The 21,830-nt window shown below is 56.1% G+C and overlaps 1 protein-coding gene across 21 annotated transcripts in view; it reads right to left on the minus strand.

Annotated features, from left to right (window-relative positions):
* The window catches only part of ARID1B (AT-rich interaction domain 1B), a 449,775-nt gene that overhangs the window by 42,842 nt on the left and 385,103 nt on the right, over positions 1-21,830 (minus strand). For all 21 annotated transcript variants that reach the window (XM_051855227.2, XM_051855222.2, XM_051855223.2 and 18 more), the window contains 2 exons: positions 19,466-19,793; positions 2,380-2,525 (listed from right to left, as the gene is read on the minus strand). In XM_051855227.2, the coding sequence (XP_051711187.2) occupies positions 2,380-2,525; positions 19,466-19,793 (474 nt within the window). The remainder of the gene's footprint in view (positions 1-2,379; positions 2,526-19,465; positions 19,794-21,830) is intronic.

A 21,830-nucleotide genomic window follows, 5' to 3' on the forward strand; every position in this document is an offset into this window, starting at 1 on the left:
GGAAGTGGTGGCTCCTACCTTCCGAGGCCATGGGAGCGGCTCTGGTGCTGCTGCTGCCACGCCCAGGAAGGGCCCTGAGAAAGGCCTGGCCACAGCGCGATGGGGCCGCTCCCTCTCCACCCAGGGGCTGCTCTGCACGGCAGCTTGCGAGAGGCGAGCACAGGGAGCCCCCAGGCGGAAGGCATCAGTGCTTGCATTCGGACTGTAAGAAGCCAATCTAAAGGCGGACGCGGGTGTGACTGCCGGGCATTACGCGCCACACAAGTAAAACCCAACCAACCGACAACATGCTATCGTGTAAGGCTGTATTTGACAAGGTCACACGTGATCTGTAATTGTGCCCATAGCAATATATCATTCTAAGCTTTTAACCCAAATGGTCTAAACAAAACAGCCCCTACCCCTCCAAAAAAAGCCCCTTTAGAGGGAAGGGTGCCCCCTGCTTACCATCCTACCTGCCCCGTCTTCTAAGTGAAGAAGTGATCGCCACATGCACACTCCCCCGATTCCACTGAAATAATCGGCCGCTCTCTGACGCCTGTAACAATCTGTCACTACACAGGGGGATTTATTCTTTGGTCCCGATCACCACTTACAACACACTGTCTTAACTCAGTGGTGAGAGTGCTGGGATGCCGGCTGCACTGGCTTCGAGGTTGGGAAAATCCCCCTGCCAGCTGCGGCCAGCATCTGCATTATCTTCACTTTCTCCAAATGTGACTTTGATGGAGAAATGCTTTGCTGTCACTGCTGGTAATTTACCTCCACGGGCCCCAAGATCTAAGCCATGTCTGGTGCGTTGCCCCTGCAGGCCCACACTCTCAGCACGTGCTACAGTGGTAGCTCCCATGTGGCTCCGTCTCCCTCGGAGACTGCAGCACACAGGGCAGCTTCTCAGGTCCCTATCAATGAACACACAGTGAGTACTGCGTGACCGACTCCCTTTCCACCAGGCAGCTTTTGACTTAATAAAGCCCAAATAAAATCGTATAAACATGGAGGGAAAAAGTCTGATACATGTTTAAATTATTAAAAATTCAACATTTCAAAATGCACAATGTAATAAAAATATACTACAACCCCACGCCAAACACTGTGATGATACGGCCGCTCCCTGAACAGATCTGTCCTGCAGGAAATAACCAAGAGCCGACTCATCCAAGTAGTAACAGCAAAGAGAGACTTGTGGGTCTCCATGGCGTCGGCTACTCCTTCAGGAATGCAGAAATTTCAGAGACAGGGCGCTGTGCCATCTGTTTGTTGCTGGTTATTTTTCTGGCTCTGGGGTCCGAAAGAATGGAAATGAGCATTGCGAGTAGTAGGTATTTACTGTGCAGTTCCAAAGCTCTGGAGTCCCTGATTTCAGCAGGCCAGCCACATGCGACACGGCAACCAAACCTCCACGTCCCGCGGTGGCGCTCACCAGATGGGGAGGAGGTGCCCAGCGGGCAGGCTGCTTCCCACCTTCATCTCACAGCTGCGGTGGCGATGAGGAAGCACCTGCGTACGCACTTCCATGTTCACAACGAGTTTCTATGCGTTCGTCTTTTATCAGCCTTTAGAGACGAGCACCAGGGAATGCCACTCTGGGGCCAGACCCCAAGCCGGCCAGGCAGAAGCCCAGGCTGCCCAGGCCAGCTCTGACCCGCAGGGAAGCCCGTGCTTCTGGGGAGGCCAGGAAGGCGGCAGAGGGCGGTGCACGTGGGAGCAGGTGATCGGGAGAGCCGCACCCCGGCTGCCCCAGTGACCCGCCTGAAAGCCTCAGAATAGACAGCAGCAGAGCCCGGCCCTGTCGTACCTGAAGGAGAGCACCCACCAGCCGGGCCCCGCTGCCATCCCAACGCGCAGCCCTCAGCCATAGCACAAAAACTGCACTGTCCCCTGTGAGGCCCCGGCTCGAGGTCTCAGGGTGCCTGAGGACGCGGGAGACCGTGCGGTCTGCCTCACGCATGCTCTCGGGGTGACAGCATGTGCCAACCGTGCCGACGGCGTGTGACGGCTGAGATGACCACGTGAGTTGCAAGGAGGAAACACGACACAGCGCTTCAGTTTCCCAGTCCAGCTGCTTCCACGCCCGCCCTCGGAGAGGTTCCCTACAGGAATCATAAGCACACCCCCAGCACTGTCGCCTTGCCACTCGGAGTGTGACTTGTCTATGCGAACTCTGCCACTACCCAGGGAAGAACTTCCATTCCGAGATCTCCCGGGAATTCCCACACCAAAGGGAACTGAGTGTGTGCACTGACACACAGCCTGTGGTCCCGGAACATGGAACATGCGTTCACCACCTGATGTGCCGGCTCGAGTTGCCTGGATGCGCTTGCTGGTGGAGGCCTGAGAGAGGGAGAGAGAGGGAGAGCAGGGGGCCCCCGGGGTTACCTGTGGAGCTGTTCACCATGGAGGGTGTCACGCTGTACGGTGGTGCCTGTGCGTTCATCAGGCCAGAGCTGTTGTTCATGGGCTGGCTGTAGGGAGAGCTGGAAGCCATGAGTCCACTCTGGTTCACGCCAGGAAAACTGCCTTGCCTAGACGGAGAGAGCACAGCACACACACGCTGACCACGCGCCGCGGCCGCCTGGCCTGGCGTCACTTCTAAAGACGCATTCACGTAAGGGGTGGGGCTGACACTTTCCAGGTTTTCTTAAATACATGGTTTCCAGGAGAGAGAGGCTAAGCTCTGTGGCTAGGTAACTACTTAACATGCTATTTTAAACAATCTAAATAATGTTAAGTTCCACAAGTAAATTATACATTTTTAATCATGTCAACTGTTTCAAATTATTATTTATGTCAAGGAATATAAGCAAGAAAGGGGGAACCTGAAATAAGAACAGGAATTACAATAGCTGGCACAATCCATTTCTAATGTTTCAGAGGTCTGACTCTATTAACACCACTAGGTATCCTTACATCCAAAACCAGATGTCAAGAAATGAAAAACAAATGGGCACTATGGGAATGGCATTTAAGAAAAAAATTCTTAAATTTTTCGATTCAATGAATACGTGAGAAAGCATTTCCAAGACTCTTCTCAACCTATTTAGCTTTTTGAAATTAGGTTCCATTAACAAAACACAGTGTCCCCACACCCGTGGGACATCAACTCGGCACAGCTTGCTGGCAGGCTTCTCTGCTAGGGTCAGGCCGTGGCTGGGAGTAGCTGCAGACGCTCCTGACGCATGGAGCTGCCCCCGCCCCCGCCCCCGCCAAGGTGCAGACACCTGTTGGCTCTCTGAGGGTCAAGTTCCCCTTATCTTGGCAAAGAGAAGGGTATTTCTTGATCTGAAGGAGATGCTGTCACCCAGTGTCACTTCCTGTCTACTGGCGCCGAGACTGGGGAGAGGGAGGGAGATGGGCCCACACAGCAGCTCAATTCTCCCAGGGAGACCTCGGTGCAGGAGGAGAGGCCGGCAAGTGGCAAGGAGGTTCTGCCACCGGCATCACGCTGTCCCTGGGCACAGTGTCTCTCCAAAGAGCTCCTCAAGGCTTGGGCAGGTGATGCTTCATCATAGGAGCACAGCCACTAAGAGGAGGGGACCCCGCTCCGTGCACCTGTCCCCAGTCAGTCACAACCCCATCCCACTATCTCCACGTGGCTCTCAAGGATAGCAGTCAACCTCTGCAAAAAGTCGCATCAGCCACACACCTGCTGCTCCCTTTGTGTGCCTGTGTTCAGTGACTCGGCGTTCAGGCTGTGGGGAAACCATTTGAAAAGTCACAGTACCAGGGGTTTAAGCCTCTTTTCCTTTCTTCCAGGGAAATTCTGTACAGTCAACGAGGGCCAGCAAAGAGCATTCTTCAGGGGCTGGATGACTGCAGGTCTGGGAGAAGCGAGTGTGACTCCAGCCGTCAGTTCTCAGCTCCCCAGGCGCATGGGTGTCTCGCCACCCCCCTGCCGCAGGCCCGAGGACAGATGTGGCTCTGGACTTGCCGCCATCCTGTGCTCTGCCGCCACAACTCGGGCCTCTGAGGTTCCTTTCTGAGCTGTCTCTCCAGCAGGGCAGCGCGGCATGGACGGGACAGCTGGGCGGCTCCTTCAGTTTCTAGCCGAAAACTCACTGAGGCTCACCCTTCCCTGACGGAGAGTGGACGTCTCCCGGAAGGCTGCCTCCAAGTCGAGGACTGTGTCTGCCTCCGTCGCAGGCAGCTGGGATCCACCCTCCAGGGCCCCTCCCAGCGGCCGCCCCCACCCTGCGAGGGCTCTCCTTCCTCACTTCCTCTCCAAGCAAGTGCCAACCACCCACGCCGGCTCCTGCGGTGTCTTCGGGTGGGCTTGGCCCCAGTGCCACACGCTGGGCACGTACACCTCTTGGGAGGATGGCCTGGGCCCAAGTGAACCCTGCACTAGGCAGCGGCTAAGAAACACCTGTTAACAGAAATACACACGGGCAGGCATGGTGGCGCGCATCAGAGCACTGGTTCGAGTCCAGGCCGCTGCACTTCCGGTCCAGCGCCAAGCTCATGTGCTTGGGAAAGCAGCGGAAGATGGCCCTGGAGCTTGGGTCCCTGCCACCCCTGTGGGAGACCTGGATGGAGCTCCTGGCTCCTGGCTTCAGCCTGGCTCAGCCTTGGCTGTTGTGGGCATTTGGGGGAATGAACCAGAGAATGGACCATCTCTCTCTCTCTCTCTCTCTCTGTGTCATTAAAAAAAAAATAATAAACTGCAACACAAAACATTATCCCTGCAAAAAGGCATTCTAAGGGACAGTCATCTTTTTAAGCCTCTACCGAGTCCAGTTTCACACGTAACTAACGGCTCCTCAACACACTTGTGGACGGTGAGGGCGTAGCAGAGTCAGGACAGAACCCGGGCAGAGGACGGAATGACGGAATCGGTCAGCCTAACCTCCGATTCTCCCCAAGCTAGCACTCACTGTTCAGCGCTGCAATCACAAGATGATGCCGATGCTGTTACAGGTTTAAGAAAACCCATAAAGTGACAACAAAGATGGAAGACTTAGAAGCCAGCGCGCTGGGTGTCAGGGCTGGTCCCGTCACGCAATGGTCCTCGCGTGACACACACCTGCGGTTTAGAAAGTCAGGGTCTCACCTGTCAGTCACACTCCCCTCCACTGTCACTGGAGAACAAAATCAGGTCCGTGGGGGGTGGGGAGGCTCAGTTTTTTACATCTGAACATGGAAAGGCTGATCAACACTTTACTAAATGCTTACAAACCTGCGGTGTGATTTCTAGGAACTTTACACATTTAATGTTTTGAAATTCCTAGAGCAAGGTAGGTAGAATTATGTTCACAGATAAAATAATGCAAGAATCGGAGAGGTTAAGTAAGTTGCCCAAAGCCACACAGCTGGCAAGTGGCGAGCCTGGTCTACTCTTAGCCAGCCCTGTCCAGGCTCTCTAGCACATGGACCCTGGAGAGACAGCACACGCAAACAGCAGCCTGCCAGACGCCTTTGTTTCCCCAGAGCTCGAATGGAAGGAACCACTGTCTCTGCGTCCGCTCTGGCCTTTGCGGAGTTCAGACTTCAGGGAGGTGGACACGGGGAGGAGGGCAGCGATGGGGTCATGGACTCCCGCTCCCCGCAAGGGGCTGCTACTGTGCTGCGGGTCTTCCAGGCTCCATGCAGGGAGCCGCAGAGAGGGAGGCAGGGCTCCTGCACAGCTGAGCAGAGGGGTCACGCCCACAGAGGCCATCCTGGGAGGCCCAGCAATGGGGGCCAGGCCGAGGGCTGAGTCTGGAGAGGCCTCCCTCGCCCCCTGCTCCACTGGGCGCTGAGACTCTGCACCGCCGCAGGAGCCCCGAGGCGGCCCTGACCGACCCCAGGGCACGTCCTAGCACGCCCAGCACAAGTACTAGGGGCACAGCAGCCTCGATCTGGGGCCGGGTGGGGTCCCCGCAAGGAGCGTGGGCCTTGTCTGGGAGCAGCAGGCGCGGCTGCTGCTGGCCCCGGGCCATACCCCATGGGATCAGGAGGGCCAAGGAGAAGATCGCCCTTTGATGTCGTGGAAGGACCAAGAGCAACAAAAAATAAAAATTAAAAAAAAAAACAACACACACAGGAAAATGCACACCGAAAGAGGGGAGCACTTCCAATACTTCCAATACGGAAGCCAGCGACGTGGGGTGGCCCTGGAAAGGAAAGGAAGGCAGCCCCTATGGGCCTCTGGCTAGGGTTGCTGACCGCTGCCCTGACTCCACAGTGCCTCGGTGCACAGCCGTGGTGGTGACTGTGCGGTGCATCGCGGGGGTGGGGAGTTTGGTACTCACTTAGGATTAATTCTGCGTTGGGGCTGGTGCTGTGGCATAGTAGGCTAAGCCTCTGCCTGCAGCGCCGACATCCCATGTCAGTGCTGGTTTGTGTCCTGGCTGCTCCACTTCCAATCCAGCTCTCTGCTATGCCTGGGAGGGCAGTGCAAGATGGCCTATGTGCTTGGGCCCCCGCACCCACGCGGAGACCCAGAAGAAGCTCCTGGCTCCAGCCACTGTGGCCATTTGGGGAGTGAACCAGTGGATACGGAACCTCTCTCTCTGCGGCTCTGCCTCTTAATAAATAAATAAACCCTTTCTTTAAAACAAGAACTTCTGTGCTGCGGCTGTGCTGGCCTGCCGGGAAGGCGTGATGGTGCGTGGCCGTGCTCCTGGCCCAGCGTGCTGCCCGGCCCGCGGTGCACGGTGCCCGTCTTCCCAGTGGCAAAGAGTGGTGTGGGAGCTGGAGACTCTAACACGCCGGCCTGCAGGGTCACACAAGAAATGCGCGTCAGCCAGCCTTTGGGGGGACCACAGGCTGTCGGGCCTGTCCTTGCTGGCAAAACCCAGGTTCCAACCACGAGCTCAGAGGCGGGGCCTGCAAACACCTATCCCTGAAGCACCGGCTCCCGTGTCTCACTGCATACACACACACTTTCCTGCGGGTTTTCCTTCATTCACCCTGAAGATTCCCCAACCACCACTTGCTCAACCGTCAACAGGGGGCTGGCTTTGGGGAAGATAAAGACCAGAAGTGAACCCCAAGTTACAACGACCATTTCCAGTGGTTTGGAAGGCAGAAAGGGGACTCAGTTTCCCACCAATTTGTATTCAGCACAGAAAGAACGCCCATTCATTTCTAAAATAGTAACCATAACAAAACTGAAAGTGGAGGTGGGCGCTTGGGGCAGTGGGAGTGGCCCCCATCCCCCATCAGAGGGCCTCGTGCCAAGTCCCAGCTCCTCTGCTTCCAGTCCAGCTTCGTGCTGCTGGAGGCCGCAGATGGCCTTGCCACTCACAGCAGAGACCCGGATGGAGTTCTAGACTCCTGACTTTAGCCCGGCCCAGCCCCGGCTGCTACAGGTATTTGGTGAGTGAACCAGTAGATGGAAGCTCTGTCTGTCTCTAATTTTTAAAGAAAAGGAAAACAAATAAAAATTCACATTAAAAAAGTACAAGATCACAATGATTGTGTTGTCTTAAAACAGACTTTCAGGGCTGTTTAGCAGTTAAGACGCTGGTTAAGGGGCCGGGCTGGCGCACTGGGTTAAGACACCACCTGCAGCAGCAGCTCCCGCTGATGTGCCTGGAAAAGCAGCAGACGCAGCCCAAGTGCTTGGGCCCCTGCACCTGTGTGGGAGACCCAGCTGAAGCTCCTGGCTCCTGGCTTCAGTCTGGTCCAGCCCTGGCCACTGTGGCCATTTGGGGAGTGAACTAGCATATGGAAAACTTGTGTCACTGCCTCTCCCTCTCTGTAACTCTGCCTTCCAAATAAATAAAGTTAAAAAAAAAAAAAAAAGTTGACTTGAAAAAAACAAACAGATGGCTGTGAAGACGCCCACATCCCACACTCTAGCGTCTGGTTTGCTTCTTGGCTTGGGCTCCTGACTCCCATTTTCTGCTGATGGAGACCCTGGGAGGCAGCAGCGCGGCCCACGTGTTGGGTTCCTGGTTCGTGACTGCGATTGCTGCAGGCATCTGGGGAGGGAACAGTGGACGGGAGTTCTCTAACACATTCTCTAACACTTTCTCTAACACATTCTCTAACACAGAGCACCCGGCCTTTGCTCTTGGCAACCAACACAACCCTGCCAGGGGAGTGCGAGTTCTTCCTGTGCAAGTGATGGGCTCTGGTGCAGCTCTCTGAGCACAGCAGCGCACAGAAGAGCCCGGATCAGAGCCCACTTTACAGAGTGCGCATGGCAAGGACACACGGAGGAAGCTCCCCTCCGAAGAGCCCCGTGCCTCCCTGCACGTGTCATTCCCGTCACGCTCAGAAGGAACACACGGCTATGCACGCCGCTTGGAGAGCTGAGCAGGACTGCCACACACACAACTGTCTCTATGAGGTCTGGCCTGGGGATCAGCCCGAGCTCGCTGGCAAGGCACACCAGGCTGGCACTGCCTTCTGGGGCAGCTGATCCCTTAAACCCAACCGTTACCAGAACCGGAACTCGGAACCTCGGACAGGCCCACTTCCAGCAGCGCTTACTGCCAAACGTGTGAGTGCATTTGCCTAGGGCCGTGGCTGTACACACGTTACTGCGGTCGCCCTGTTGAAAATGTTTTGTAAACACAAGCTGTCTACACGTGAGCCACTGGTGCAAGGTCTCCCAGCAGAATTACACGGGGGCTCCGAAGGACCCCTTCAGTGCAGGTTATTTTAAACCTGGCAGCTGAGGAGGGATGACACTAAGCATGCCCCCAAACACCACAATCAAAACAGAAACGAAGGCTGGGAGGCCCCGTCCATTGCTGCTGGGACTGGCCCATCAGCAGGTCTCTATTACGCTGCGTGAGCAATTCTAGGGCCAGGCACCTGACTCCAGTCAGCCAGCGGCCCAGGCAGGCGCAGAACCTGCCCTGCAACAGCAAAGTGGCATTTGTGGCATTAAACAGAAGACAGGACAATCAGAAATGCCACTCATTTAAAACACTATAGATTTTACAGCATGTAAAAATGCATAGCCACTCTCTCTTTCTAACTCTGCCTGTCAAAAAAAAAAATGCATAGCCACATGCAATTTCTCCCTTTCACTCAGGAGACTGCTAGCAACAACTACAATGAATCAGAAACACCGTTTGCCTAGCTGGTAGTTACAATCATTTGTTCAAGATGGGTATTTTAGTTCAGGAGGGAGGGGTGTGTGTGTGCATGAGAGAGAGAGAGTGGGGAAGAAGACGCCCAATAGCCCAGCGTTCTCGAGTAGCGGGTCGCTGCCTGCAATGCAGCTTTGCATATCAGAGCGCTACTTTGAGTCCCGGCTGCTCTGTTTCCCGTCTGCTTCTTTGTGGATGTGCCTGGGAAGGTAGTGGAAGATGACCCACATACTTGGGTCTGTGCACCCATGTGGGAGACCTGGATGGAGTTCCAGGCTCCTGGCTTTGGCCTGGCCCAGTTTTGGTGGTTGTGGCTACTTGAGGAGTGAGCCAATGGATGGACGCTCTCTGTCTCTCTCTCCATCACTCTGCCTTTCAAATAAATCAATCATAATTTTAAAAAGAGAGAGATAAAAAAAGGACAGTGGCCAAGACAAGAGAGAGCCCAGCTCAGCAGAGCAGTGGGCATGAGGCCGTGACCGGGCCTATGGCCTAGAGGATGGTGCACCGTGTAAGCCAGCGGCGTGGAAGGCACAATGCTCCCTCACCCCCCACCCCAGACTGAGGATCACTGGAAATTAACTGGGTGAGGAGGAGAGCCGCGGTAAGTGTAAGGGCCCTGTGGCCTCCTGGAGAGCACAAGGGGCCCCGCGAGAAGTGAGAGTGCAGGGGGCTGGGGGGCCGGGGCGCGTGCTTCAGAGGGCAACAGGGAGAGACTGGGCGTTTTCAGCAGGAGGAATGGCACCAAAGGCATGCTGTAGAGAGAGCTCTCTACGCTGGAGGCAGGGCTGCCCGACTGTGGGGACCAGAGACTGCGGGGCTGCGAGCACCGTGCTGCACGCAGCAGGAGAGCAGCAGGTGGTGAGGCCGACAGGGCGCTGCAGGGCCCAGAGAGCTGCGCACGCCGTCTCCTGGTGACCAGCACGCACAGCACGGGCCACACTTCGGCTCTGGATGCCTGTTCACTTCTAGAGAGGCACAGAGACAGAGTTGCGGGGAGCCCAACAGGCGCCTGGCACCGGCACCAGCATGGCAAGGCTGCAGAGGCAGGGGGCTCTGGACATGGGTGCAGAGGGTGCGGAGCTTTGCTTCAGCCCTGCTCCCGTGGGAACGCCCTTGACAAGACTTCTTAGACCTCCCCCGAGATCTTCCCTCGCTGCGACCCTCGCTGCGACCCCTGCCTCTTCAAGGCAGCAACAGCGCGTGCGGGGCCAGACAGGCTGCTGCACGCCGTCACTCCCGGCTCCGCGGCGGCTGGCAGGTGTGCTGACGTCGTAGTTTTTCCCCCGTAGGAACGGGCAGGGAGGGACGCGGCTTTCCTGCGGCTGTGGGTGACGTGAGTGTCTTCTCAGGAGAGAGCTTTCCAGCGGGCCTCTGGGCCTCTCTCCTGGCCCTCTGCGCCTTGGCCCGAGCGAGCAGACGGCGTGTTCTGTTCCGGTTTCTGCGATTCCTCATCAGCAGCTCTGTTTCCGGCGCTCATGGCTGCTGCCAGCCTGTTGCGCCTTCCTTTGGTCTCAGTGCACTGATCAGTTTTAGTTGCTCCTAAAGCAGCCGACCGATCCCCACGTCTCAAAGCAATCGCGAGAATAAATGGAGCCCCAGGATCCCGACAGAGAGACACTTCGCCAGGGCGTGAGGAAAAGGCAGCAGCACGTCCGCAGCGCGGATTCCGGTGTCCAGCCACGAAGGACGCCCTCCTGGTCCTCGGGTGGACTGTGTTGGTGCAGCCACCGCCGCGCTGTCACGCGCTGCTCCCTGGCAGTCACTCAGCTCAGCCTGAGCATTCGGAAGGCGTCTTGCTCCAGTGCACACTGGCTGCCTCCGGTGAGGCCTGGGTGAGCGCCACCGATGGTGGCGGTCCTTGCCTGCAGGAGGTGCCCGCTGCTCTCTGTGGGCTCCGGGACCAATGACAAGATGCAATGGCACAGTCCCCTGGTCTGGCACAGGGGAGCTGTACAGCTGCCATGGATGGGCCCCCTTCCTAACTGCACCGAACAGATAGATCCTCACCTGCTCCTGAGCCCCCCTCCCATCCGTGGTGTCACGGCACTATTCCCTAACAAAGGATGCGCTACTCTAGAGCCACTGGACTAGGAACCAAACACAGTCACGTCTGATTCTTAAAAATCCCCTGGAATCCTCAGAGATGTCCTGACTTAACTTGATACGGAAAAAAACAAACAAACAAACAAACAAACCCGAGTAGAACTGTTCCCTCCGTCCTCACCAGCTGCTCTGCCCAGGCTGCGGCCGCAGCTTTACCTGGCGGGCACTGTAGCAACTGCAGGCAATCCAGTCCAAGGTAACTTTCCAGACAAGGCACAGGGCCTGATGCGAGCACGGCTGTTTTCTGTTTGGCTTGGATTTCTAAATCTGCACCGCGGTGGATGTGGAGCGAGCCGGCCTGGCCCTACGGCTGCAATGCTAAGGCGCTGGCGAGCATGGCAGCCCTAGGGAGCTTTGCCGCACCGCCTGCGAGACTCCCCCAATAGCCACACTTTGCCCGAGGCACAGGTCCTGCTTTTTCCACCAATGGGAAACTTCCGCTGTCTTCGGCACAAAACACCATGAGGTGGTCAGACCCCAGGGCCGCGGAAATCCTGCTGACCTCCCGAGTCAGCCTCAAAGTCTTGCAGGCCTCTGCTGCTTCCCGCCATCAGCATGGGATTTCACAACGTGGAACCACCGGGCTGGCCAGGCTGCGTGGCTGATTACTCTCCGCGATGGGTGGACTAGAATATTACTGGTTCTGGCTATGTCATCCAGGTGGCCAGGTGCGAGCACACGAGGAGAGATGAGTGGGGTGTGCGATCAGACACGCAGACCAGAGGCCTGGACCCCCTCCCTCCACTGTGCCCACCACTGGGCGCGATGGGAGTGGTGAAGGCAGTGGCCAGCTGCCAGGGGTCAGACTGGCCTTGGAGAGAGGACATACTGAGGAGAAGGCGGGGCAGAGGACTGGGGATTGAGTAATCAGGGCAGGGGGCGCTGATCTCTGGGGGAAGAGAGGGACGGGTTTACAGAGACAAACGTGGCCACGAGTGCCCAGGCCTCAAAGCCCGAGTGCCAGTGCCCGCCCTGCACAGCCGAGTTCCTCTGGACTCTGCCGGGATCGCAGCTCCAGCCCGCAGCTCCTCGCCAGCATCCACCAGGCAAAGGCAGAGAAAACAAAGCGTCCAGGGTGTGTAGTGTGGCTCTCCCCTCGGGTGTCCGCGGTGTTCCTCAGAAGCAGGAATCCCACTCACTGCCTGTCTGCCTGTCCACGCTCACCCAGGAGCTGGCCTGGCACCTGTGGCAGAGCTCTGGGCCGCAGAGGGAGTGCAAACGCACGTCCCGGGGACTCCAGTCCTCCAGAGGTTTGCTGCACGTGTCATACGTGGCCTCCTAGAACACTGGGACAATTAAACTAGCTCCGTCTATTTGAGAATGAGTGCTTTACCATTTGATTTGAAGACTTATACAAGTGCTTTATGGCTTCCATAATAGTTTTGTAACTCTGCAACATTTCACTGGAATCATAATCAAAATCCCAACATAATAACATTCATTCTGATTCTAGATTTTGAAGGGAAAAAGGGGCTAAAAATGCAAGCACAGTAGTTAGTAATGCAAAGGCTTACATTTAATTGTGGAAATAAGAGCTCTAAGCCTTTGAAATTGCTTCTCTTTGTCTTTCAGTAACTTGACTTTCCCAGTCGTAGCCGTTACGTTAAAATCTAACAGCCCAAACTGCAGAGGGCTGCGTCTCGGCTCCTGCTAGCTGCTCCCTGCTCCTCTGCACAGGGACCCCGAGGCCAGGTCCCTGCCCCGTCCCTTGATGTGCTGCTGCCCGGCCTGCATTCCTGGGCTTCCACACCAGCGTTCCCAGTGCATCAGCAGAGTGGTGTCACACTGGGAAACTGCACAGAGAAGTCCTTCCTGGCAAACCGCAACCTGGGCATGAATCAGAACCAGGAAGCCCGAGTGTTTTCCTTCTGATGGTCACAGCGGCCCCGGGAACACCCAGCAAGGGCACAACAGCTGCAGCACAGGGGCAGCGCCGTGCAGCCACGCACGCCCGTCTGCTTCCCTCACGGGCAAGCGGGGCTGGTGCAGGCCAGCGGAGGGCGAAAGGCGGAAACGCAAAGCCTCCTGGGGCCAGCAGGTAACTGCCATGTATCCCACGAGGCGCCTGGCTCCAGACGCAGCTTCCTCAGGAGCACGTGGAGTGTCCCTGGGACTGTGCAGGTCAGCAAAGACCACCCAGTTTGGATCTCAGTGCACCAGACAGGGCCTCCCAAGGATGCTGGCAATGTTTGATGTCCAGTAGCGAGACTGCCTTTGGGCTAGCAGAGCCAAGAGAAAGACAGTGCAGCTTAGCGAGCAGACAGGGAGCTGCTGCCAACCCCGTGAATCCTGAGTGGGTGACCTACAGGTCTTAGTTTCAGTACCATAAAATGAAGCAGCAGGGCAGGTGCTGTGGCGTAGCGGGTTAAGCTGCCATCTGCAGCGCCAGTATCCCATATGGGTATCAGTTAGAGTATGGCTGCTCCTCTTCCAATCCAGCTCCCTGCTGATGCCCCTGGGAAAGCAGTAGAGAAGATGGCCCAAGTACTTGGGCCCCTGCACCCACGTGGGAGACCTGGAAGAAGCTCCTGGCTTCAGCTTGGCCCAGTCCCAGCCATTGTGGCCATTTGGGGAGAGAACTGGTGTATGGAAGATCTGTCTCTCCCTCTCTCTCTAACTGCCTTTCAAATAAATAAAATAAATATTAACCTCCGTACCCTCCAAAAAAAGCAACCAAGGAAGCAGCCACCGTGGGAGGAGATTCGGCGCTGAGCGTGCAATCCCGCAGCCACAGCCCTTCCTTTTGGAAACCATGCTGATGAAGACAGGGTTACCTTAAGGGTCTCTGTCAGCACTGGGACACAATCTCAAGTCATCCAAGACTTGATCACAGTGTATGTAGGTGAGGCTGCAGGGAGCTTAAGGAATTCAAATCTGTAGGTCCATGAGACCTCACTTAAAGCTTGAGGGTTTCTCCCTCTCTCCCTCCCGCCCTCTGTGACTCTGCCTTTCAAATAAATAAAAATAAAATCTTAAAACACACACACACGGGAGACCAGGAAGAAGCTCCAGGCTCCTGGCTTCAGCCTAGCACAGCCCCAGCTGTTGCCACCATTTTGGGGGTGAATCAGCAGATGGAAGATCTCTGTCTCCTTCTCTCCCTCTTTTCCCCTCAGCCCTCTTCCCCCCGTAACTCTGCCTTTCAAATAAATAAAAGTAAAATTAAAAAAAAAAAAAGGGTCTAGGGCTTGTCAGGCCTGCGGGTTCAGTGAGGTCACACTTCCTCCTCAAAGCCAGTGGGAGACTGTGAATCAGCCACGTCTCGCAGAGTCGTGGGCAGTAGCTGGGCAGTAGCAGGCGCCACCCAGGGTTACTAAGGGGACGGAAACAGAGCACACTGAGGGGGTCACTGTATGTTGTGTGTGTGCGTGTGTGCCTATGTGTGCTTTAACCACTAAGGCTACAGGCAAGGACTCAGCCACCCAAGAACACTAACGACTGCTGTAACCTGGGCTGCCTGGCAACGCAGGTCTCTCCTAGACCTCTGGCACACCTTGGCCTTCCTCGCTCACTCCCCTCCCCACCTGAGGCCTGAGACCCACACGTCCACCTGCAGCCCTGAAGCAGCTTCCAGTGAGAGCGCCCAGTGCCCAGAGCTCTCTAGCTCTCCAGACTTCAGAACGCGTCACACATCAGCGGGCTTTCAGAGTCAACGCAGCCCCACCCCTTCTGAGGAACACGTGCAGCACTGTGAAAGGGGACGGGTTCCGCACGGACGCTACTTACTTACAAGGAAGGCATTTACTTTCACTGACTGGGTATTTCTGCACAGCTAACCTAGTAAAAACTCACTGTGTAAACTCTCTGACAACCAAAATGAAGGATTTCTTTACTCAAAAAGTCCAGAGGCCAGCACTGGCATGGCAGGCTACGCCTCTGCCTCTGACGCCAGCATCCCACATGGGCGCTGGTTCCAGCAGCTTCTCTTCTGGTCTAGTTCCCTGCTCATGTGCCTGGGAGAGCATCGGGGTGCCCCAAGAGCTTGGGCCCCTGCCACTCATGTGGGAGACCTGGAGGAAGCTCTGGGCTTCAGATTTCAGCCATTTGGAGAGTGAACCAGTGGGTAGAAGATTCTCTCTTTCTCTCACTCTCTCTCTAGAACTCTGCCTTTTTTTTTTTTTTTTTGACAGGCAGAGTGGACAGTGAGAGAGAGAGAGAGAGACAGAGAGAAAGGTCTTCCTTTTACCGTTGGTTCGCCCTCCAATGGCTGCCGCGGCTGGCACGCTGCGCTGATCCGAAGGCAGGAGCCAGGTGCTTCGAGGTCTCCCATGGGGTGCAGGGCCCAAGGACCTGGGCCATCCTCCACTGCACTCCCGGGCCACAGCAGAGAGCTGGCCTGGAAGAGGGGCAACCGGGACAGAATCCGGCACCCCGACTAGGACTAGAACTCAGTGTGCCGGTGCCGTAGGCGGAGGATTAGCCTATTGAGCCGCGGTGCTGACCATAACTCTGCCTTTAAAATAAATAAAAATCTTTTAAAAAAAATAAAATAAACAAAATCCCCTCCCCCTGCCCTGGGACGTAGTTAACACAGCAGGAGGCCTAACCTGTCTGGGGCCACTCTTAAAAAGGAATTCATAAAACGGCTGACATTCAGCTCGTCCTGTGTGTTCTCCTCTGTACTACCTTGCACTCAAAAACTGGCTGAGAGCTGGGCACGTAACCGTGCGTGGGCCACTTCTGTCCAACTGCACACACGCACAGCCGCTCCCTCTGCACCTTCGTCAGGAATCTGTGTGTTTCGGATTCTCTCACAGGCTCGGGGAAGAACTGCCGGGAGGGACTCTGGGAGTGGTGGGCTCCGGCCAGGTCTGGGCCACCACTTCTTTTCCAGAAGAGAAGCCGACACCCAGCAAATGACCAGCCTAACTTTCACCTCACAGAGCTACAAGAACAAATGCCAAAACACGGGCTCACGGCCACGGGCGAGCAAAGCCGAAGCCCGCTGAAGTCAGGGTGCTCGACCAACAACGCTGGAACATGGCACAGGTGCGTTTCCTCCCACGCCAGCCTTGCTTTGAAAAACCGGTGACACCGCAGGTCACGCGGGGTTCGAGCTGAACGAAGGGAGATCTACAGCAGCAGTAAAACGGATTCTCCTCTCCTTGTAGAAAGCATAGTGCTGACGTGCAGGGCGAAGTCCATGGCGAACAGGCACAGGTCTGTGCGACGACTCAGCCGAGTGACTCCAGCGTGGATCTCCTTGTTTTAATGAAGGAGGAGGTGCCGTCCCCTCAGGGAGCTAGGCGGGGGCTGCCGGCTGCTGGTCTCCCCGTGCTGGTGAGCTGACATTGGTTTTCTGCCCCCGTGGAAGAGACGTCACTCAGATGCGTGCCATTTAACTTCATTTTACACAGCTGCTGAATGCGTCTTGGCAAGGCAGGGCCACACCCGCTCTGAGGTCTAAATAGGACCCTGAGCTGGTGGAGGGCAGCGCCTGGGGATTAGTGCCGACAACTGCTTTGTCCCCTGCGGCCATCTTCTCACTGACCTTGAAGGGACCGCAGCAAAGCGGAAGCCAAGCTCTCCGGAGTAAGCGTGCTGTCCGCTCTCTGCACGCGTGAGCTCACCGAGGCCTGTGGTTCTAGGCTTCTGCACTGGTCGCTCCAGGTGGAGAACCCTCAGGCACGGGATCCTAGTTTGCTTGTGCTATGTAAGTGTGCACTGAAAATGCAGCTATGAAGACGCTCCCTGGGCCGGGCCTGCCTAACCAGTACCGAGTAACAGGTAACCAGCCGTCCGTCTGTTCTCCGCCCTAGGTAAGGATGAGGCCCGTTTCCACCGGAGCTACAGGACCATCTCATCACAAACACATGCGAAACAACATGAATATCTTTGTTTGCTGAGTCACTCAACAGGGACACGCTTGAGGGGCACTCATTAACCGAGAACGGTGCAGAGCCTGGCGTTATGGTGACGCGGCGGGAAAGGAGACACAGGCTTTTGCTGCTGTATGGAACCCCTGTGCTGAATCTGGTGGTAATAGAGCAACGCCATGTTTGGAAAGGCACCTCTGTGTTGGGTTCCTTTGCTGATCTCATGGGGAGAAGGAGGAACGGAGCTGTGTGACTTCGCCCATGGCTCGGTGTTGCTGTCACACACCCCTCCTAGGTGCCTCTGTTTGCCGGTGTCGGAGTCCTGGCCCAGCAGGGGCTGCGCTCTGAACTTGGGGGTGAGGATAGGGAGGGGTGGCAGCAGCCCACTGTGGTGGCCGCAATGAGTCACACAGCGCTAACGACACAGGCTCCGGGACAGACGACAAGCACGCTGCAGGAAATGAGGCCGGAGCAGGGAGCCGCTGCTCTCACACTCCCCGATTGGGTGCGAGGGAAGTGGCCATGCCAGAAGCCATGCATGGACAGAACCTGGGGGGTGGCATGCAGGGGTGCAGCCAGGTGCCACTCAGACAGAACAGAACCGATGCAGGTGGGCAGAAGGCAGCCCCCCGGGAGACAGGCTTTCCTTCGGGTTGGTATGGGCGCTCCTCTGGCGGCCAGATAGGTTGGTTAACGGCTTAAGAGCAAAGGCCGGGGGTATGCTGCCACCTTCCTGTCCGGGCAGGCTGCTGTGGCAGGAGAGCTCGAGGGCTGCCACAGGTGGGGTGCTGGGGGAAAACACGGGGCGCCCGCCACCCCAGACTGGCTGGGAGAAGCAGGAGACCTAACGCATGGTGGCCTAAGGTAGAATGGGAGATTCGTCCCGCAGCACAGGCCGATGCTTGTGCACGCACAGGTCTGGCCTTACAGGTAGGGGGTGGGGTTGGGGGAGGGGGAGGACAAACTCTCTGTGTGGTTTGGCTGCCTGCCTGTAGGGCAACTGTGTAAGATTCCTTAAAAAAAAAAAAAAAAATGAGGGGGACAGAGCCAAGGAGAGAGAGAGGATCTGGGGTCTGGTCTACCACGTTCCAGTCTGAAAACACAGCCGTGACTTTGGTACAAGCAAAAACTAAACACACAGCCGCCCGTTTAAGCTGCTGGAGAGCTGAACTGGGCAGTGTGAAGACAAAGCTTTCAGGGGCCTGCTGATGAGACACAGAAAATGAGAATCGCGCAGGGGAACTCGTCCACTGGTTTCTGGAAGACGGTCCACAGAGCGACGCCGACAGGGGCACCCTGAGACTTGCTAACCAGACACAGCAGCCTGGGCCTCGCTGGCTATCTTCTAGTGTCACCGTCAAAGGCTTCGTGCCAAATGCAGTCAGAAACTTTCAGCTGAACGGGAAGAGAACAGCTTGTCCTGAGTGACCTCCAACACCACCCAGTTCATTTAGAACTAAGTCAGAACCTGAATGGCACCAGCCAAACCCACTGGCCTGCTTGGGTTTATTAGGGTGGGCCCTGAAGCGTGCGCAGGTGCAGCAGGTCTAAGCAACTGTACCGTGGATGAGATAGGGCGAAACCTGTTACCATTCGGAGCAAACAATGAGGCTGGAGGGGGCCCTACGTTCTCAAAATAGCAGCTTCAGAGGACAAGGAACAGAGAGCCACATGTAAACACACACATAAACGTGCACACACACACACATGTGTACACGCATTCACACCCAAACACATCAGCTTTTATTTTCCTTTGAGAAAATAAGAACCTTCTATGTTTTCCTCTGGAGATGCCATTGAGATACATCTTTGAACTTACTTTGTTTTCAAACATATTTGTATGCACTTGTTTTAAAACTTACTCACCTCTGACTCATAAATTGTTAAGTAAGTAGGCTACTTTATACGGGTCAAGTGCTTAAGAACTAATATAAAACAATCAGGACTAAAAACAAGGACCTGCAGCTGAAGTCCTGCTCTACTGCGTCGTCCTGCTTTATTAGCCACCGTCTGATTTGGGAAGCTGAGGAGGGACACCCAGGACACTTGGACAGACACACGCACACCCCTGTGCACACACACAAGGCTTCTACTCTGTAACAGACTCATACGGTGGGACAAGAAAAGGGAGGGCGTGAGTGTGCCTTTTTCCCCCAATATTCAGATTTTAAATAGATTTTAGGCTTTAGTGCTGCCTGCCTAAGACATGTTTAAATGAAACCACACAGCCACCTCAACGGGCAACAGCTCTGCTCTGCGCTCGCAGGGACGGTTCAGACCTTCCAAGTCACGTCCCGCAGGGATGTGCCCCCACTCAGCTGCCTTCCGGGACGGGCCACGACACATGGCCGGGCACTTGCTTCCCAGACCTCTGCGTTCCAGAACGTATTTAACACAACAAGCACGGCCAAGCCCCTCTGGCGTACGCGAGGGCAACAGTGCAGCCGGGCGCTCACCACACGCTCACACGTAGACACACAGAACATCTGCAGGGCACGGTCCTGAGTGGCATACCTGCTTTGTGCTGAGTTTGCGGCAGCCTGCATCACTGCTGCGGCCGCCTCCTGTGCCTTACGGTTCACAGTGGGCATTGGCGGCCCCATTCCTGGCCCTCCCTGCTGAGACATGCCAGGAGAACTGGGGGTCATGCTGCTCATATTTCCAGGAAATGGTCTGTTCTGCATCCCAGCCGATGGCATTCGTCCCAGGGGCACAGCACCACATGGCTGGCTCGGCCCTTGTCCATGCATCTGGTTGTTGGCATTGATACCCATACCGGGCCCTGGGCCGCTGTAGCTTGCACCGGGCACCCCACTATACGTTGGGGGTCTGGAGTAGTTACCTAAACAAAAAGCAAACAGAAATTAAAGCCTTTTATTTCATTTTTACACTCGTGAAAACATTCAGCGGAAATACTTTTTGCCAATATTGTGAATATCGTGATCCTTATCAGCCTCTTGGTGGGTGCGTTTTCTCTGTGCACTGCACAGGCCCTGCCGGCGAGCCAGGGACAGGGAGCCCCACAGGGGCTCTGCAAGGCTGAGGGGAAAGCCAAGCTAACACAAACAGCAGCCGATCAGTAGACAAGGGATGGTGGTACCGACGGCTGCTTTGAAACCTGCCACACCTCACATTCTTCCATTTTAACCCAACCAAAGTGTGTTCAGGTGAGGACAAGCTGAGATGGCTCTATGACAGCCCTGCTACACCCAACAGTGAAGATGAGGGGCTCAGAGAGACAACAGGGGAGACAGAGGCCACACAGCCCACCCTTCCCAGCCCGCGGGAGACCGACGTGAGGTCAACAAGCTTTCTCTGGAGTTGGGAACAACCTTTTGAAAAATTTGGCTTGAGCACTGGTTCAGTGGCTGGTTTATGCTCAGTGTCAAGCCTGTGAACAAGGCAAGGCACCTGGCAATGGTGGCCGGCAAAGGGGAGGCAGGCAGGGCCGGCGGCGGAGATGAGCAGCCACCGCCACAGCCTCCTGTCCGTGCTCGCCCGGGGCGCACGCTCATGGAGGAGACTGGCAGCAGCAAGGGCTCCAGCTATTTCACTGCTTTGACTTCCCTTCCCTTCCTTTCCACACCTTGTACTCCAACTGCATGCGTGTAAATATGGTACCAGTTCAACAACGGCAGCCGATACTAACTGCCACACCTCGGCGTGTGCTACAGACACCTGAGTGCTTGCCTCCGCGAATTCCTTCATTTCTCCAGATAACCATGAAACAGACACCTCCAAGACTCCATTTGCATATGAGAAGCCAGGATCTCATAGATCAGGGTGGCTCTAGTAAAATGAGTCTGGAACCCTTGTAGTTAATGAATCAAACGCGCTGCCTATTTACAGGGCAAGAGAGCAAGAAGCAGCCTGGCCGGGACTGGGAAGCACGGGTCACCCTGGGCGCTCAGGGGTCACTTCTCTGAGAAAGCTCGAGCCCCACCCAGCAGGGCAGGCTCTGGGGCCAGAAGCCCTGGAGCTGCAGGGCTCTCTGCCCAGTTACTGACCCGGAGGGCCCTGGGCGACCTGCTGTCACCTTTCTTTGTTCCAGTTTCTGTAGAACAGACAATCCTCTCTGATGCTGTCCACCTGTTAGGATCCAGTGGTAGGTGTGTCACATATCTCAGTACCAGGTAGGACACGCGGGGTTCCACTATGGGAAGGTGAGTGAGAAAGAGCGGGGAGCAGCACTGGCCGAGGAGCTGCGGGGGCGGAGGTGGGGGCCAGGCCTGGCAGGGCCTGTGTGCCACGGCTCCAGGAAGAGGCTTCTCAAGGGGATCCAGTGGAAACAGGTTTGAATGAGGAACAGCAGCACCAATCGAGTGCCACTTCCTCCGCACTAAGCTCCGCCCCAGGTCCTCAGTACTGACTCACCTCATCCTCACCTGGAGCTTCCAAGTACCCAGGGCCACAACCCTCACTTGGGAGGCGAGAATCTCACTTAGCCCTTGCTCCTCGGGCTCCGGCCTCGGCAGGTGCTGGGTGCAGCTCAGAGTCAGGCTCGCCACACCAGCCTCTGTGGCCTCGTTCACACCAAAGAGAAAGCTTACTGCATAATAGTGTCATTGAGACTGTCAACACGGGCTTCTTAAACTCGCACACGGAAAGCACTTTCACCTACACACTGCAGGAAATTCAGCAGGTTTTCAACATCTCCTGAGCGCGCTGCCGGAGTCCCGGGATCCGACTCCCACAGGAGGCACCTGCTACTGGCAGCAGTGGAGGGGGCTGGATGGCGGCCTGTGGCCCAGCGCACTTTTTGAAGGGCCACAGGAGAGATATTTTGGGCTCTGTGGGCCATGGGCCTGCTCTGCTCTAGCTCTGGGCCTGATGTACAGAGCAAGGGGAGGGCTGGAGTGGGTGCGAGTTTGTGGGCCCC

This window comes from Oryctolagus cuniculus, chromosome 5, assembly GCF_964237555.1.
Source record: "Oryctolagus cuniculus chromosome 5, mOryCun1.1, whole genome shotgun sequence".
NCBI lineage: Eukaryota > Metazoa > Chordata > Mammalia > Lagomorpha > Leporidae > Oryctolagus > Oryctolagus cuniculus.